Below are 15,875 nucleotides of genomic sequence, written 5' to 3' on the forward strand. Positions count from 1 at the left end.
CTTCAGAGAGAGATGCTTACTTTTCTATAACCTTCCAATTCACTTAGGTGCATTAGCATGTTAGAGTTATTTTTTTGAATTGTTTGAAACTTTTGCATATCTATACATATATGGATGTAATCATCTTTTAAATTTTGTTTCATAGACAATGATTCCCTTTTGCATTTTCCCAAACATACTATAGAAAATCAAGAAAATAACTTTTGCCATGGTCATCACTCCTATAAAATTTTTTGCTTTTGTTCCTATTTGAATCCTACGTATGCTGATCAATAGATATTTTGGGGGCTAAATAAATAAGCTTTGTTCTTGACAGTATAGATGACAGGGTAGAGCTAAAAGAACAGCCAAGTGCTGGCTGTTGCACTGGGGTGAGTGGGCTCAGGGCAGAAGTATTTCCACTTGCTCCAGTCCCCCTCTTTACCCCTAATTGCCTCTTAGCCTCTTCCCTGTCTTGCCTGTGTCCTTCCTCCACTGGGACAGAAGATGAGACAGTTGGTCAGAAGTTGTTCTTCTGCCCTATAGGGCAGAGATTCTCAGCCCTGGCTGCACATGAGAACGACACGAAGGGTCAGGCTCAGCCCAGAGCAGTTCGGTGGTGGGACTTGGCATCAGGGATGTTCAAAAGCTTCCCAGATGATTCCAGTGCAGTCAGAGTCAAGAACCACTGAGGCTGGTATTTTTCGGAGTGCGTCTGTGGATGGCCTGGGTCAGAATCATAGGACGACTTTTTTTTTTTTAATAATTTTATTTATTTATTTTTCCCTCAAAGCCCCAGTAGATAGTTGTATGTCATAGTTGCACATCCTTCTAGTTGCTGCATGTGGGATGCAGCCTCAGCATGGCTGGAGAAGCGGTGTGTCAGTGCGTGCCCGGGATCCGAACCCGGGCTGCCAGCAGCGGAGCGCACGCACTTAACCGCTAAGCCACAGGGCCGGCCCCAGGACAACTTTTTAAAAATGCAAATTCTGAGATTCCTAATGGACTAAAAATGCTTAGGCCTTGAACTTGAAACTTGAAAGGAAACCAAATCCTAGTAGTAAACACCACTTTTGAATTATTCCAAATCGCAATCTGCCAATATCCAGATCTTGGTTTAAATATGCTAAGTATTAAGAAATAAGTGAAGACTAAAAAGTCTTAGAAGCCCGATTTATAAATGATTCAGTAACTGGTTGCTGAAGAACTCTGGTGTAGCTAGGAACTACTCCTTAGAAAGTGGCTATCAAATTACCAGAAATCCACTGTGGTTGTTCGAGTAATAGCTAACATTTATTGACCCTTTTACTGTGTGCTAGGCACTGAGCTTTGCACTTTAAATTCACTATTATCCCACTTTACAGATGAGAATACTGAAGCTCAGAGACATTAAGTAATTGGCTCAAAAACACAGTAAGTAGCATAGACTGGCTCGGAACCCCAATAAACGTGTAACAACAGATCTCATGATCTTAACCATTACTCAATTCTTATTATTCTGGAACCAGATACTAGAAAAATTTGCCCTCTTCCTCTCTACCCCATCTTTATGGTAAAACTAAGAGGAATAAAGGGAAGCTATCAAGTGATTGAAAATATTATTAACTTGCTCCATATAATTTTCTTTCTTTTTTTTTTTTGTGAGGAAGATCAGCCCTGAGCTAACATCTACTGCCAATCCTCCTCCTTTTTTTTCCCCAAAGCCCCAGTAGATAGTTGTACGTCATAGTTGCACATCCTTCTAGTTGCTGTATGTGGGACACGGCCTTAGCATGGCCGGAGAAGCGGTGTGTCAGTGCGCGCCCGGGATCCGAACCCTGGGCCGCCAGTAGCAGAGCGCGCGCACTTAACCGCTAAGCCACCGGCCGGCCCCATATCATTTTCTTTACATCCTTCTTATGTATGTACATAAAGCAGCCAAAGATCACTGATGTTTACTTCAGAAATTCTGAGTTTATGTGTTGTTTTTAGTCTATAAACTCTTCTTTTATTATGTGTAGTCATTCCTGCCCCTGAGGAGAAGCTTTATGCTCCCTTACTCCTTTGTTTGAGGAGCGATGCTACAAATGAAGCAAGCATCACATAATATCCTGATTGTATTGCCTAATATAAACCTGTTTCTATGTTAAAAATCTGGGGGTGTCTGTTGCGGGGGAGGTGGACATGGGTGGGGAGGAGGACCATTGGTCTGGGGGAGGGGCCTCATACAGATATTGTTGATTTTATCTCCAAATCAGGCCATATATATGGTCACTGTAACCATGTGTGTGTTTATAGCATTAATTTTTTTCTTTATTAAATCACCTTTATTGAGATACACTTTACATACAATAAAATACAATAATTATAAGTGAACAATATGATGAATTTTGACAATATAGTTGGGGTTTCCATTAATTTTTTTAATAACAGCTTTATTAAAATATAATTCACATACCCTATAATTCATCTGTTTAAAGTGTACAGTTTGATGGTTTTTAGTATATTCACAGACTGATGCGACCATCACCACAATCAATTCTAAAACATTTTCATCACCCCCAAAAGAAACCTTATACACATCAGTGGTCGCTTCCCATTTTCCCCCAGACCTCCTAGCCCTAGGCAACCACTAATCTACTTTCTGTCTTTATAGATTTGCCTATTCTGGAAGTTTCATATAAATGAAATCTTATAATATGTGGTCTTTTGTGATTGGCTACTTTCACTTAGCATAATGTTTTTAAGGTTCATTCATGTTGTAGCATGTATCAGTGCTTCATTCATTTTTATTGCTGAATAATATTCCATTGTGTAGATATACCACATTTTATTTATCCATTCATCAGTTGATGGGCATTTGGGTTGTTTCCACTTTTTTGGCCGATAGCATTAATTTTTAAACTGTAAACTTTTAACAGATATCTTGATTTTTATATAATCATTTTGGCTTTTTTTCCTTCAACATTTAATATACCTGTAATCTGAAGTAATTTAGTCCTCTCTTGACTTCTAAGACAATCTGATTAACACCACCACAATTGGATTCACAGTTATAGTAAAATTATTATTTGGAGTTCACTTTCTTTTATAGCCATTTCATATTTTTAAAAATTCTTATAGAATTATAAATATAGAAATATATATGTGTGTACATATATAATGAGGATGACTCAATGTGATTTTACAAAGAGTTTTAATAGTTTCTTCAGAAGGACAACAGGGTGGATTCTTTTTCTTCTCCTTTAAAAAATGATATTGATATATAACTAAATTCATTTTACTTTAGAAGAGAAATCATAAACTGTGCTGAATATGAAATGTCATTGGAAAGTGACAAAACTGCTTCAGTGACTATCACTTTCAAAGGACTGACGTTAGTGTTAATATGAGGATGTTCGCTAATATATGAATCAACAAATAGAGTAGATTAGCTTGAAAGTTTATATCTTTGACCAAGAGGAACTTATGTTATTTTAAAGCTTTATGCTTTATAAATTATCAAAAATCGGTCATAACAGTGTTGACATTTTTGCAACTGATGACTGCGGATGTTGTGCTCATTACCCCTCAAACAGTGTAGAATGAAACTACTTAAGAAATAGAAGAGTGAAAGTGGAAGTGGAATAATAGCTGTGGGAGGAGGGGGCCTCAAGAACCAGAAAATGTAAATTACTTCTACATTTTAACCACCTCTCTGATGCTTGTCTCCCATTCAATGAAATTTAATTAATTTATATTTGAATTATGAGCTTCAGTGTGTAGTAAAATATATTTGTTTACCTATATTTTATTAGAATTCCCAAAGAATTATTTGCTCATATTCATTTTTATTAGAACACTCAAAGAATGATTTGTTTACCTGCATTTTTATGAGAATTCTCAAAGAGTTTTTTCTCAATTCCCAGAACGTCTTTACCTAAACTGCGGTGGTGGAGAATAAATGGTAGATGTTTCGGGGGCAGCAAAAGTCGCAGCAGGGAAAGAGCAATATCAATACTGGAAGCGCTCTGGAAGGACAGGTCTGCTCTTTAGTGAATGAAGCTTGTGACCTATATTGGAGTCAGAACCAAAACATAATTTCCAGTAGCTTTTGAATGTATTTTATTTTAACAGCTTTACTGAGATATTCACACATGATAAAATTCACCCATTTCATATGTACGGTTAAGAGGGTTTTATTCATGGAGTTGTGCAACTTGCACCACAGTCTACTTTTAAAACATTTAAAAATAATTTTGAAACATTTTCATCACCCCCAAGAGAAACTTTGTACCCTTTAACAGTCATTCCCTATTCTCACCCCTCAAATTGTTTTCCAAAGTGGCTGCAGCCTTTTTGTCCCCACCAGCAATGTATGAGGGTTTCGATTGTCCACACCCTGGCCGTGGTTTATAGCCCTCCATGTAATAAGAGTGGCATAAATGGAACTGAAGGAAGGCCATGAAGCCCAGTATGACCTAGACTTTTGACTCACCTCACGGATGACTAGATCAATACAAAATCAACCAGGAATCAACCATTTTTTCCCCAGGATGTAGTCACATGATCCTGGACTCTTAATTAAAATAAAGTGCTTCAGCACCAGGTAATTTGCTAGTGATCGAGATTCAAACAAAGATTTGCTGTTTTTACCTCCTTCTATAATTCAAGTGAAAAATATGTCTAGGAATCTTTCGTGAGATATTTATAGATAATATTCAAAAAGAAGTTATTAGAGAATGATTATTGCCTGGGGAACAAAGGCAAGAGGGAACTGTCAACTGAAAATAAGATCAGACAATTGAGTCACTCTGAATTTGGCAAAAAATAGTATGTATATGTACAGTTCAGGGACAGAAAGCTTCTGTGTCAACATTAAATGTTCATAAAGGTCAAATATGTAATTCTGACGTCCTATATCCTGGAGAATAGACGTTTTCAGCCAGTGTGGAGTTGAGGAAATAACAAAGGACTGGCATTATTCAAGCAGAACTAAAGGCTCTCGAAGGCATTAGAGCTTCCAAGCTTTACCGTGAGTGAAACATGGACTTCCATCAACACTCCTTCTCGTTTTCCGAAGGAAGTGTCTTGGAACTTGCTGAACTCTCCTTTCCCTTTAACAAAACAAATTCTGGCTTTAGGAGACATGCTATCCTTCATACTAATGATAATCTAATTTGGTTGAATAACGATAGCGTATTATGGTTAGTTTTATTTCGTGCTCTCTTCTCCTCTCCAAGGCAGATTTATAATATGTGGAATATATTTAATTTTTAATTTAAAGTTAAGAAATATGCTTAAATTATGAGTTAATTTTATACTTTTAATTATAAGTTTTATTAAATTAAAATTTGTAGTTTTAATTTTAAGTTCAAGTTGATTTTCTGATATCCCTTCAGACCCTGTAATGTGACAAAACTGCCTCTAAATTACTGTAGTTTTCAAATAGTCTCTCAAAACGGCTTCTAATTTTGAGTTGTGTAAGATGTCTGGTCATGCAGAGTCCGAGTGTTTTAACACTCTGGTTAAAAGAGATTCCAAATTCTGAAAGAATACACTAGAATGTGCTACAGTGTATGCGTTTCCTAGAAGCATATATTTTCATAGTTATATGAATAAGAGCCCAAAACTTTGAATATACTCATGGAATGCTAGTCTCCAATAAAACAACACCTTCTGGTACTTACAGATCTTGTTATTTTTTAGGGAAAAAATCTACCACTTAGATAAGATACATGGATTGTTAATGCCAAGATTTATTATGTAAGTTGTGAAAAGAATCCTCCCTTGGGGTTATAAACACAAGCTTTTTGAGACATTTTCTTATTCTTAAATTTCAACTGAGGGTGCCATGTTCCTTTTCTAATCTTGTTTTCCTCTGTGAGCCCTTAAGACCTGCCCTCTTTACTTTCCACTAGACCTGTTGGGCCTATCCTGATTCCACACCTGCGTTCTCGTTGTTCTTGTTGCTGGAGTCACGTTTTTGTGAATCTCGCCATTGTTCTTTAGAACCAACCTACTTCATGAGGCCTTCCACTCCTGCTCTCACCTTGCTTGCTTTCATTTCCCTCCAGTTCCTAAACATTTAATATCTATCCACCTCTTGGGTACTCAATCATATACTCTCTTGTGCAGATATCTTACCTTCCTAACTGGATTATAAGCTTCTAGAGGGCAAGGTCCATGCCTTATATTTCTTCTGACTTCCTTTGGTATCTAGTGCAATATAATTTGAATTGACAGTGTCAAAAAAACTTTTTGAATAAAGATCACTTTTACAATGCTCTGTTTCTGTAAATATTAGAGTAAGTGGGCTTAGTGGAAATTTCGGTTAATTTAGTTAAAAGAATACCAGAGAAGAGATTTTATCATATTGGATCACAAGATATGAAGAAGAAGGGTTAATAAGATACTATATTCAGAAAAAAAAGGTATGGCATATCTGTATTTCCTATATTTTGTGGTCATAGACTATACTCCTAAGCTTAACCTTTGACCCAAATGGGACCAAGTAGGGTATTGATGGTTAAAATAATCAACTTGAAATTACTGCATACTCACAATATGTTTATTCTGTTCCACATAAAATAAACGAATACCAGCTAACTCAACAAGTTTACTAGGTTAGCTCAAAGAATGAAATGGAAGGCTGGAGAAACCAGACTTGGGTATTCCCAGGGAGTCAAAGTAGCAGGAACCGAAAGAGAGTCTCTACAATGCACTATCATTGGGATCAATAAACTCAAAATATTTTTCTTTTATTATAGCATTTCATTCAAGATTCAGGGTCCTGGGAGAGAGGTCCTGATGGCCTTGCTTGGGTCAGGTACCACTATATGGGTCAAGATCAAGGAACCAAAATTAACAGTCCCACCGTCTACCCATAAGGAAGATCCAAGTTCCCCAAAGGAGATTGGGTACCATTACAAAGAGGGGGAAGTGAAGACCAGACTATTTGTGAAATCACATTACAGAATACAGAATATCAGAGAAATAGCAGGTGAGAGACATCTAAGGAATAGAGGAAACGACAGGAGAAAGGTGTTGCCCTGACAGAAAACAAGAAATCACTAAATGGTATTTTTCACCAGGTTCTACTGAGACTACATGTATCTCAAACTATGAGACAATTAAAGGTCAGAAGCTGTTAGCCAACTCTTTATAAAAACTTGTCTTTCTTGTCAGAGTTGCTATATAGGGGAGCTTTGTATTTCAAAGTTTTGCTCTCCCAAATATTTACTGTGAGAAGAATTTCTCTGGCTCCTGTCCTATGTGTTGAAATGTCACCCAAGGCAAAGCAAGGCAAGGCAGGCGTTTCTGTCTACTTAAGTCTGAAAACTGGCAAGGGAGATACTCCACACCCTTTCGCTCACCTTGCCCTGTCCAGAAAATGCTGGCTTTATTTGTGATTCTGGTGCTTTACCTATGTAAAAGTGTACTTTTCCTGAAGTGCTGTAACTTGAAGATTTAAATGAAGGACAATCTCATATGCATTAGTTTTTACACAACGTTTTAGTCTCATTAGATGTTTGGCTGTATTATATAGTTTAGGGAATTAAGACTATATTTTCTTTAAAAGAGATTCTGAACAGGAATTGCAAAGTACTAAATTATCATTAGAAAGACCAGAAGTATGTTGTTTACTTTTACAATAGTGTAGGTACTGGAGAGAGTAAACTTCTGATGAAGGGACATAATGATTACTGCAAAAGATTTCGATATTTGGAAATTTGGAGTATTCTGTCTGCTAACATAATCATGGTCTGAGAGACTGGATTTTGGACTCTACAGTTTTGCACAAATTGTAGCATCTTTCAGTATGAAATATGAAGTATTAAATATTGAATATTCACTTATGAAATATTGAAGTTATTAATTTTTATGAAGGCCTGTGGCAGGAGATGATTTTATTTTTGCCCAGTGCTCTGAATGTCAAAGTGAATAAATTTATTGAAGCCCAGGTAAATTGATGGGTGTAACTATGACTCTCTTAAGGGAGCTAAATGCCTCACCATCTAATTAGGGACATGCATGAAGGATGAATGATATTCCTACTGTCTTTGCCTGTTATTTGATGAAACCACAGCCAAGGAAATGGCTTGGCAAAATCTATGGGCCAAGAAGGCTCTGTTGAACTTGATTGTAAACCTGGCATGGTGAAGAGGCATAGAAGGTATAGGTTAAGTAGGAAGCCCTGTTGGGGCCAGGGAGTTCAGGCCTTGGGCCTCCAAATCCATTGCCATGTAAACTGTTTCAGAACTTACAAAAGAAGGAACATTTTCAAATTCTCTTTAAATGTTATTTTGGTGCCAAAACCTAGTAAAAATTAAAAACAAAAACAGACAAATCTCTCTTATGAATTTAAAAATTCTCCCCCCAAATAGACTGACATAATCAAAATAGGGCATTAACCAAGGAAGATTTAATCCAATAATTCAAGGATGGTTCAATAGTAGAAAATACAGATTTTATTACATTAAAAGTTATAAGGAGAAAATCATAATCATCTCCCTATGCACTAGAAATGCATTTGATGAAATGTAATAAGCATTCTTTATAATAATACTCAAAAATAGAAAAATATGAATGTTTTGTTAACTTTCTGAAATAAATCTATCTAAGCCTCGCAGGCAGCACCATGGCATTTGAAGGCATTCCCACTAAAGTCAGGAACTAGACAAAGATGTATGCTCTTAATATTTAACATTTATTTTGGCTGCCCTCTTCAAGGCAAAGACAAAAAGAAGTATACAAATTCAAAATAAGGAGGTAAAACTATCACTGTTTGTAGATGATTTTATTACTGTATTGTATTGTATATTGTATATACTCAAGAGAATCATCCAAAAATCTACTGCAAACTAGAGAATTTAGTAAGGTAGTGGGATAAAAAATTAACATGTAGACATCAATAGCTTTTACACATACAAACAGAAGAGAAATCAAAGAAATAACCCCAATTATAGTATTGGCAAAAAGGATAAAATACCTAAAGATAAAATAAAAAGAAATGTTAGGGAAAACTTTAAACATTAAGAACACAATAATAGACTTGAGGGCGAAAGGGATAATTAGGCACATGTGTGTGGTGATGGATTATAATTAGTATTTGGGTGATGAACATGAGAACATGATGTAATCCATGCAGAAATAGAAGTATAATGATGTACACCTGAAATTTATACAATGTTATAAACCAATGTTACCTCAATAAACAAACAAAAAAACAATAATAGTCTTGAACAAATGGAAAGGCACACCATGTTCTTGGATAGAAAGACTCAACATCATAAAAGGATCGATTTTCCTTAAATCAATTTATAAATTTAATTCAATCCTAATGAAGACACCATCAGACTTCTTTTAAGACTGGACAAATTGATTCTGAAGTACATTTTTAAAAGTAAACAAGAAGAGCCAAGAGAATTGAAAAAACTGCGCAATGATGGAGAGAGATGGAAGAAATGTAGCCCCACTAGAATTTAAAATATATTAAAAAGACTGAGTAATTAAACTAATGTGGTAATGGTGAGTGAATAGACAGATCAATGGAACAGAACAGAAAATCCAGAAATACACCCATATATACCCAAGAATTAGATAGGAATTACAAATGGCTTTTCACCTATGAAACCATACACAGCATTCAGAGAATGCTGAGAAATGCAAGTTAAAACTATGATGAAATACTGTTTTGAAGCCAACATATTGGCAAAAATCCAGAAGTTTCACAACACACCCCAAATTACTGGGGATGATATAAATTGCTTCAATCCCTTGAAGCCAATTTGGTAATACTAATTATAATTACAATGTACATATCTTTTTTTTGTGTGCGTGTGAGGAAGATCAGCCCTGATCTAACATCCATGCTAATCCTCCTGTTTTTGCTGAGGAAGACTGGCTCTGAGCTAACATCTATTGCCAATCCTCCTCCTTTTTTTTTTTCCCCAAAGCCCAAGTAGATAGTTGTATGTCATAGTTGCACATCTTTCTAGTTGCTGTATGTGGGACGCGGCCTCAGCATGGCCGGACAAGCAGTGCGTCTGTGCGCGCCCGGGATCCGAACCCGGGGCGCCAGTAGCAGAGCGCGCGCACTTAACCGCTAAGCCACAGGGCCGGCCCACAATGTACATACCTTTTGACTCAGCAATTCCTCTTTTGGATTTCTCCTAAAAGATATGCATATATGCAAAAAGATATATGTATATATAAAGTTATTCACTGCAGCATTATTTTTCATTGGAAGCCATAGTGACTGGTTAAAGAATTAAAAGAAAGCCCTATGCTGGGACACAATACAGCAGAAAGAAAAGAATGAGGAAGTTCACTGTGCGTTGATGAGAAAGATTTGCAAGACATTTGTCAAGTGAAAAAAAGCAAGACACGTGGCAATGTATATAACATGCTATTTTTTGTGTAAAAATTTAGAGGAAATCTATATTTGAGTTAGCTTATGTATGCATAAACAACCTCTAGAAGGATATAAAAGAAACCAGAAGCATTGGTTACCTGCAGAGCATATGGGAGTTACGTGGGCAATAGGTAGATATAGACTGTATACCTTTTTTCCTTTTTTGAACTGTATGAATGTTTTGCCTGTTCAGTAAGTAAATAAATAAACAAGCAAGTGTACAGCTATATGGTGAGATGCTTTGTGCTTATTGAAAAAAAAGACCAAGGATGTTCTCATTGCATTGAGAACATAGGGAAAAATCTGATAGGGAAAAATCTCCAAGGATGTTAAGTGAATAAAACAAAGTTTGGAATAGAATGTATAATACACTACTTTTTGTTGAAAAAGAGGGAAATCTAAGATTTTTTGCTTTGTTTTGCTTATGTATGCATAAAGAAACTCTGGGAGAATGTTCAAGTTGGTGAACATTGTGATGGGCTGCCAGTTCCCCTGCAGACCCCCTTCAGAAATGAAAGATTCCTTGCCCCAGCAGCTGAGAGCACTGCTGGCAGATGGCCTTCAGCTGACAGCCCTTATGGGGAATGATCGCCTCTTTCTAAGAGAGCCACCTCACCTAAGGTCATGCCCTCTTCCTGGGTGGCCAGCATCCAGTGAATGATCAACATGGAGGTGTCGAGGGCCAGCTCCCTACACCCAACTCAGGGCAACTCTGAAGGGTCATCCCAGCTTTAGAAATCCGCTTCCTTAACACTGCACGGGAGCTTACCCTCTCCCTCCCTGTCTATTCCCTTCCATGGGAAGAGATCACTACGAATGAACCTTTTTCTTGCTAAGATTCTGCTTCCTTGGGAATTCAACCTGTGACAAGAAGCCCAAAACAGTGATTTCCTCTGATTGGGTATGGGTGAGAACCTGGTGTGTGGGGACAAGATTGGGAAGGAGACTTTCACTCTATGCCTTTTTATAATTAAAACATTTTTTTTGAATCCCCTGGATATATTACTTATTCAAATCATAAATAAAAATTTTAAAGTTAACTTGATGTCAGTTATATCTTATGCTTTTCCATGTGTATTTTTAGAGAACCTCTTTTCTGTTTTAATTTAGGAGGAGGTATTTTTAATCCAAAATACTGCGCCCTACCACACTCAAAATGTGCTTTTCTTTTCTTTTGTTTAGGACCTACAGAGAAACACCACCTTGGTTTCACCTTACAATGGAATTTAAAAAGTCTCCTGATGGTGGATGGGGCTGGGTGATCGTGCTTGTCTCCTTCTTTACTCAGTTTTTGTGTTATGGATCCCCGTTAGCTGTTGGAGTCTTGTACATAGAGTGGCTCGACGCCTTTGGTGAAGGGAAAGGAAAAACAGCCTGGGTCGGATCCCTTGCAAGTGGAGTTGGCTTGCTTGCAAGTAAGTGGATAAATATATGCTTCTCTTTACTCATTAATTGTTTAATTACATTTGCTGCATCATTAACACTGTGTAAAGCATAGGAGTCTATTTTTTTTTAATGTATTAACACATATTTTCCTGCCTTCAATGAGGTTATAGAACCACTCTTTCACTGTAATAAATCTGTGTATTCTATAAGGTAGTAATCATTCATTCATTCATTTCTTTGCTATTATGTGTCAGGCAGTGTGCTAGATGCTGGATATGAAAAGATGCAGCAAACACATTGTTCTTGCCCTTAAGAGGCTCACGGTCTAGAGAGAGACACACATACTTCCATGAGTAAGAAGGATGCAAGGAGATGAGGGCAGTGATCCAGGTATGTCCAATGAATGCTGATGGCCAGAGGACAAAATGATGTTCAGCAGTCCAGGAAGCAGTTCCTATATGATTCATAATTACTCCTCTCCGATTCAGTTACACTGTGATCAAATCACATGTCCTACAGTTATGTCACCTTCATAAGAACAATTTGATATGGCAAGTGTAGTCTCATCTCACAATGATGATACTATTAAGGATTTTAATATAGTGATATGTATGTGATATATGTGACATATCTTGTGTGAACTTTATATGATGTCTCCAAAAGTAATATTCCTGATAAGAGTTTACATATGATGTAATAGTGATTCCTATCATCTTTAGAGAAAACAGTAGAGGAGTTTTTATTTTCCTTTTAAGGATTAAAATCACATCACACTTGAATTTCTGAAGTCATAGTTTGAGCTTTGCAGTAATATTTAGTGATCATCAGTCTAACTTACTTGAAACTATTTAAGCACAAATGTACTAAGATGGTGACCTAAATGGGGTCGGTAGCCCTGGGGTCTCTTCCTGTGTGCTATGAACTTGACAGGATTCTTTGAGCAAATTACAGTCTCGATTCTTATGGAGAAAATAAGGACATTGAATGTGGTGATTTATAAGGTATTTTTCAGCTCTAAAATGATTTCATGAAAACAAATGCGTTAGCTATTCTTTCTTTTAAATGTGTTGTCTTTCCTGATCACTAAAGAGGACTTCGTAGAAGAAAACAAAACAAAAACAGTTGCTTCCAATTGATGTATTACCTTGTTAAATTAAAAACAAGACTTGAAAAACAATGCTGGATCATCTGGCCTTGTCAGATATGATAACTAAACATAACTAAACAAATGAAAATAATACTGTCATTATGAGCTCAAGAGAAACAGGAAACGTTTGCCCAATATTTATTTAAAAGAGTTTTTCAAAATGTGGATTGTTTGTAAAACTGTCAAAGTTCAAGTGGATGACAACTGATATGTTAATAAAAGGATCTGAAATTACTGATTTCTAGAAAATGATCTGGTATGAAAAGGAAAGTTTTTTGTGTGTGCGTGAGGAAGAGTGGCCCTGAGCTCACTCTGTTGCCAATCTTCCTCCTGTTGCTGAGGAAGATTGGCCCTGAGCTAACATTTGTACCCATCTTCCTCTATTTTGTATGTGGGATGCCACCACAGCATGGCTTGACGAGTGGTGCATAGGTCCACACCCAGGATCTGGGCCTGGAAACCCCGGGCCGCCAAAGCGGAGCACACGAACTTAACCACTACGCCACTAGGCTGGCCCTGAACAGGAGAGAATTTTTTAATGTTTTTCAATTAGTCACCATTTCTATTAGCAAATACTAAGTTAAACAGAAAGTAATTATCTCACCTTCCAGCAAGGGTTAAAGGATAATTGAAATGATATCTCAATTAGCACAAACTCGGAGAACAAAGCTTGTTTTCATGAAGTCTGTCCAGGTAGGACTTGAGGGTTCAGGGAAGCTGAGACCTTCTTAAGGACGGATGGGCACTGGTGGTCAGAGCTGAGGCTGGGACTCTGAAAACTGAGCTTGCAGCTCTACACTGTCTCCAGGTTCCTGGGGAGATGGTCACTCTGTCTCAAGGACCATGAGCTGCCCCCTTCACTTGTAGGCAGGACTGGCTACATAATTTGTAGGCTCAGGTGCAAAATGAAAATGCAGGGCTCCTGGTTAAAAAAATTAAGAATTTCAAGGGAGCAACAGCAGAGCAGTAAACAAAGTACGGGCCCTTCTAAGAGCTGAGCCCTGTACAACTGCATGGGTGTCGAGCCCGTGAGGCCAGCTCTGCCTGTAGGGGCTGGAGAGACACAACATTCCGTGGAAGTCCAGGGGAGAGAACAAGGACTGGGAGGAGCACTGGGCTGAAGCTGGAGGCTAATTCAAGTCCTGGCTCTACCACTATTCAGCTGAGTGACCTTAAACAGGTCACTTAACTTCAGTGTCATCAGCCATGATGAGGAGATACTTGGAGCAGTTAATCAAAGTTTTTGAAGGTTAAGATAGAATAAGGAGACTGAAGAGTTCAAGAATGAGGAAGTGGTGGAAAAAAAATGATGGCTAAAGAGCTACCACTTATGGATGTGTGTGTGCACATTAGTTAGAGTCCACTGAACATATGTGATATTGGCCTCCCTTGGCTCTTCATAGCATAAATTAAGAGACAGATCCTGAAACCTATGGTAATATAGTATTAGCAAGAGGTGTCTAGCAGTATGTGAGCCACATTAATTCTCTATTTTGTGGACACCTTTGTTCCACAAAGAAACAAGCAGATCAATATTACCTTGGAAATGGAAAAAGTATATCTCATGTTGGTAACCCAAATGGTTATCAGTGGTTCTTAACCAGGGAGATAATTGGAATCATCTGTAGAAAATTTCAGCATATAATTCCCTGGATTTGACCCTCAGACTTTCTAATGCAGTTGGTCTATGATGGGGCCCAGATATGTGAATTTTTTTAAATCCCTAAAAGTGATTTTCAGTTGGGAACTACCATTAGCTTAAACCCTCTGTACTTAGATTTCAATCTTGCACTTTTTGATAATTCTCTGATATATAGTTTGCTTTGACTTATTTACAAAGGGAACTACTGTAGGTTTCTGCTTAGGTGTGGCACTGCTTACGCCATGTAAATCATGAAAAATAAATTGTGTCCAATGACCCTGGTTCTGGTGAAAAAACCTGTAAATGGACATTTTTGATAAAAGATAATTTATACATATGTGTCTACATATTTACATACATACATCTTTTTGATAAAACATGGTGTATATATATATATACAGTTGCTCTTAAATTTAGGATTATATATGAATTACATGAGCTTGTCCAAAAAGCCAGTTTCCTACCCATCAGTGGGTGGGATTGGGATGGAGTGGTTCCAGGAATCTGTATTTTAACTAGCTCCTCAGATGATTCTGATACAGGCAGGCCATATCATATCTGAGAAACACGAGTTATTTTCTTTACCCAATTTTGTCCAGAGAAGGCCTGGTCGGGATCCTCCTTGACCAGTTCTGTGATCCTACCTCTGGAGCTTTATAATTGAACAAGGCAGAGCAGAATAAGTACATTTACTAAGCAGCATACAAATTCTACTTTTCGTGTACTTGTCCCTTAAGTTCAATACTAGCCACTTTCACTTACTTGATCTTAGTTGATCCTCATAACAACCCACTGAGGTAGGTGTTATTGTCCTCAAGGTTTAGTGACCTACCCAAGATGAAGCACATTCTCGAAGAGGAAGAGTGGCACCCGAGCTCCGGTGTTTCTAACCCGTTAAGCCTGTTTCTTCATCTTTAAATTGGAAACAACCAAAGTACCTTATATGATCGTTGTGTAGAATAATAGAGATGGTGTTTGGCATATGGTAAGTGCTCAACAAATATTAGTTATTAGAGAACTAGAATCACCCACAAATAAAATTACTCTCCCAAGCAGTTCCAACCAAACTGTGAAACCCGCGAAAGAAAAGGACCCTTCGGGATGAAAGGCAAAGACATTTCTAGGGGGATGGGCAGGAGGGAGAGCTGGAACTTTGTCACGATTGTGCCTAAGCAGCTGGAGTTTAAATGCCCACCCCTTGTCTCTGACAAACCTAGATTTGGACAGTAGGTCAACGTAGCATATTAGAACCATGCAAGACATGCAATTATGAACTTCACACTGTTCATAATCTTAATTCTTAATTCCTTCTCTTTGAAACTTGAATCATTGAGGAGGAAATACTT

The 15,875-nt window shown here is 37.5% G+C and overlaps 1 protein-coding gene across 1 annotated transcript in view; it reads left to right on the top strand.

Moving 5' to 3' along the window:
• Nucleotides 1-15,875, top strand: part of SLC16A9 (solute carrier family 16 member 9) — a 57,272-nt gene that overhangs the window by 12,575 nt on the left and 28,822 nt on the right. Inside the window, exon 2 of the mRNA XM_014784961.2 lies at nucleotides 11,537-11,769. Within this exon, the coding sequence (XP_014640447.1) occupies nucleotides 11,574-11,769 (196 nt within the window). The 5' untranslated portion in view covers nucleotides 11,537-11,573. The remainder of the gene's footprint in view (nucleotides 1-11,536; nucleotides 11,770-15,875) is intronic.

The sequence above is a fragment of the Ceratotherium simum genome, chromosome 6, assembly GCF_057802395.1.
Source record: "Ceratotherium simum simum isolate JZ-2026a chromosome 6, ASM5780239v1, whole genome shotgun sequence".
NCBI lineage: Eukaryota > Metazoa > Chordata > Mammalia > Perissodactyla > Rhinocerotidae > Ceratotherium > Ceratotherium simum.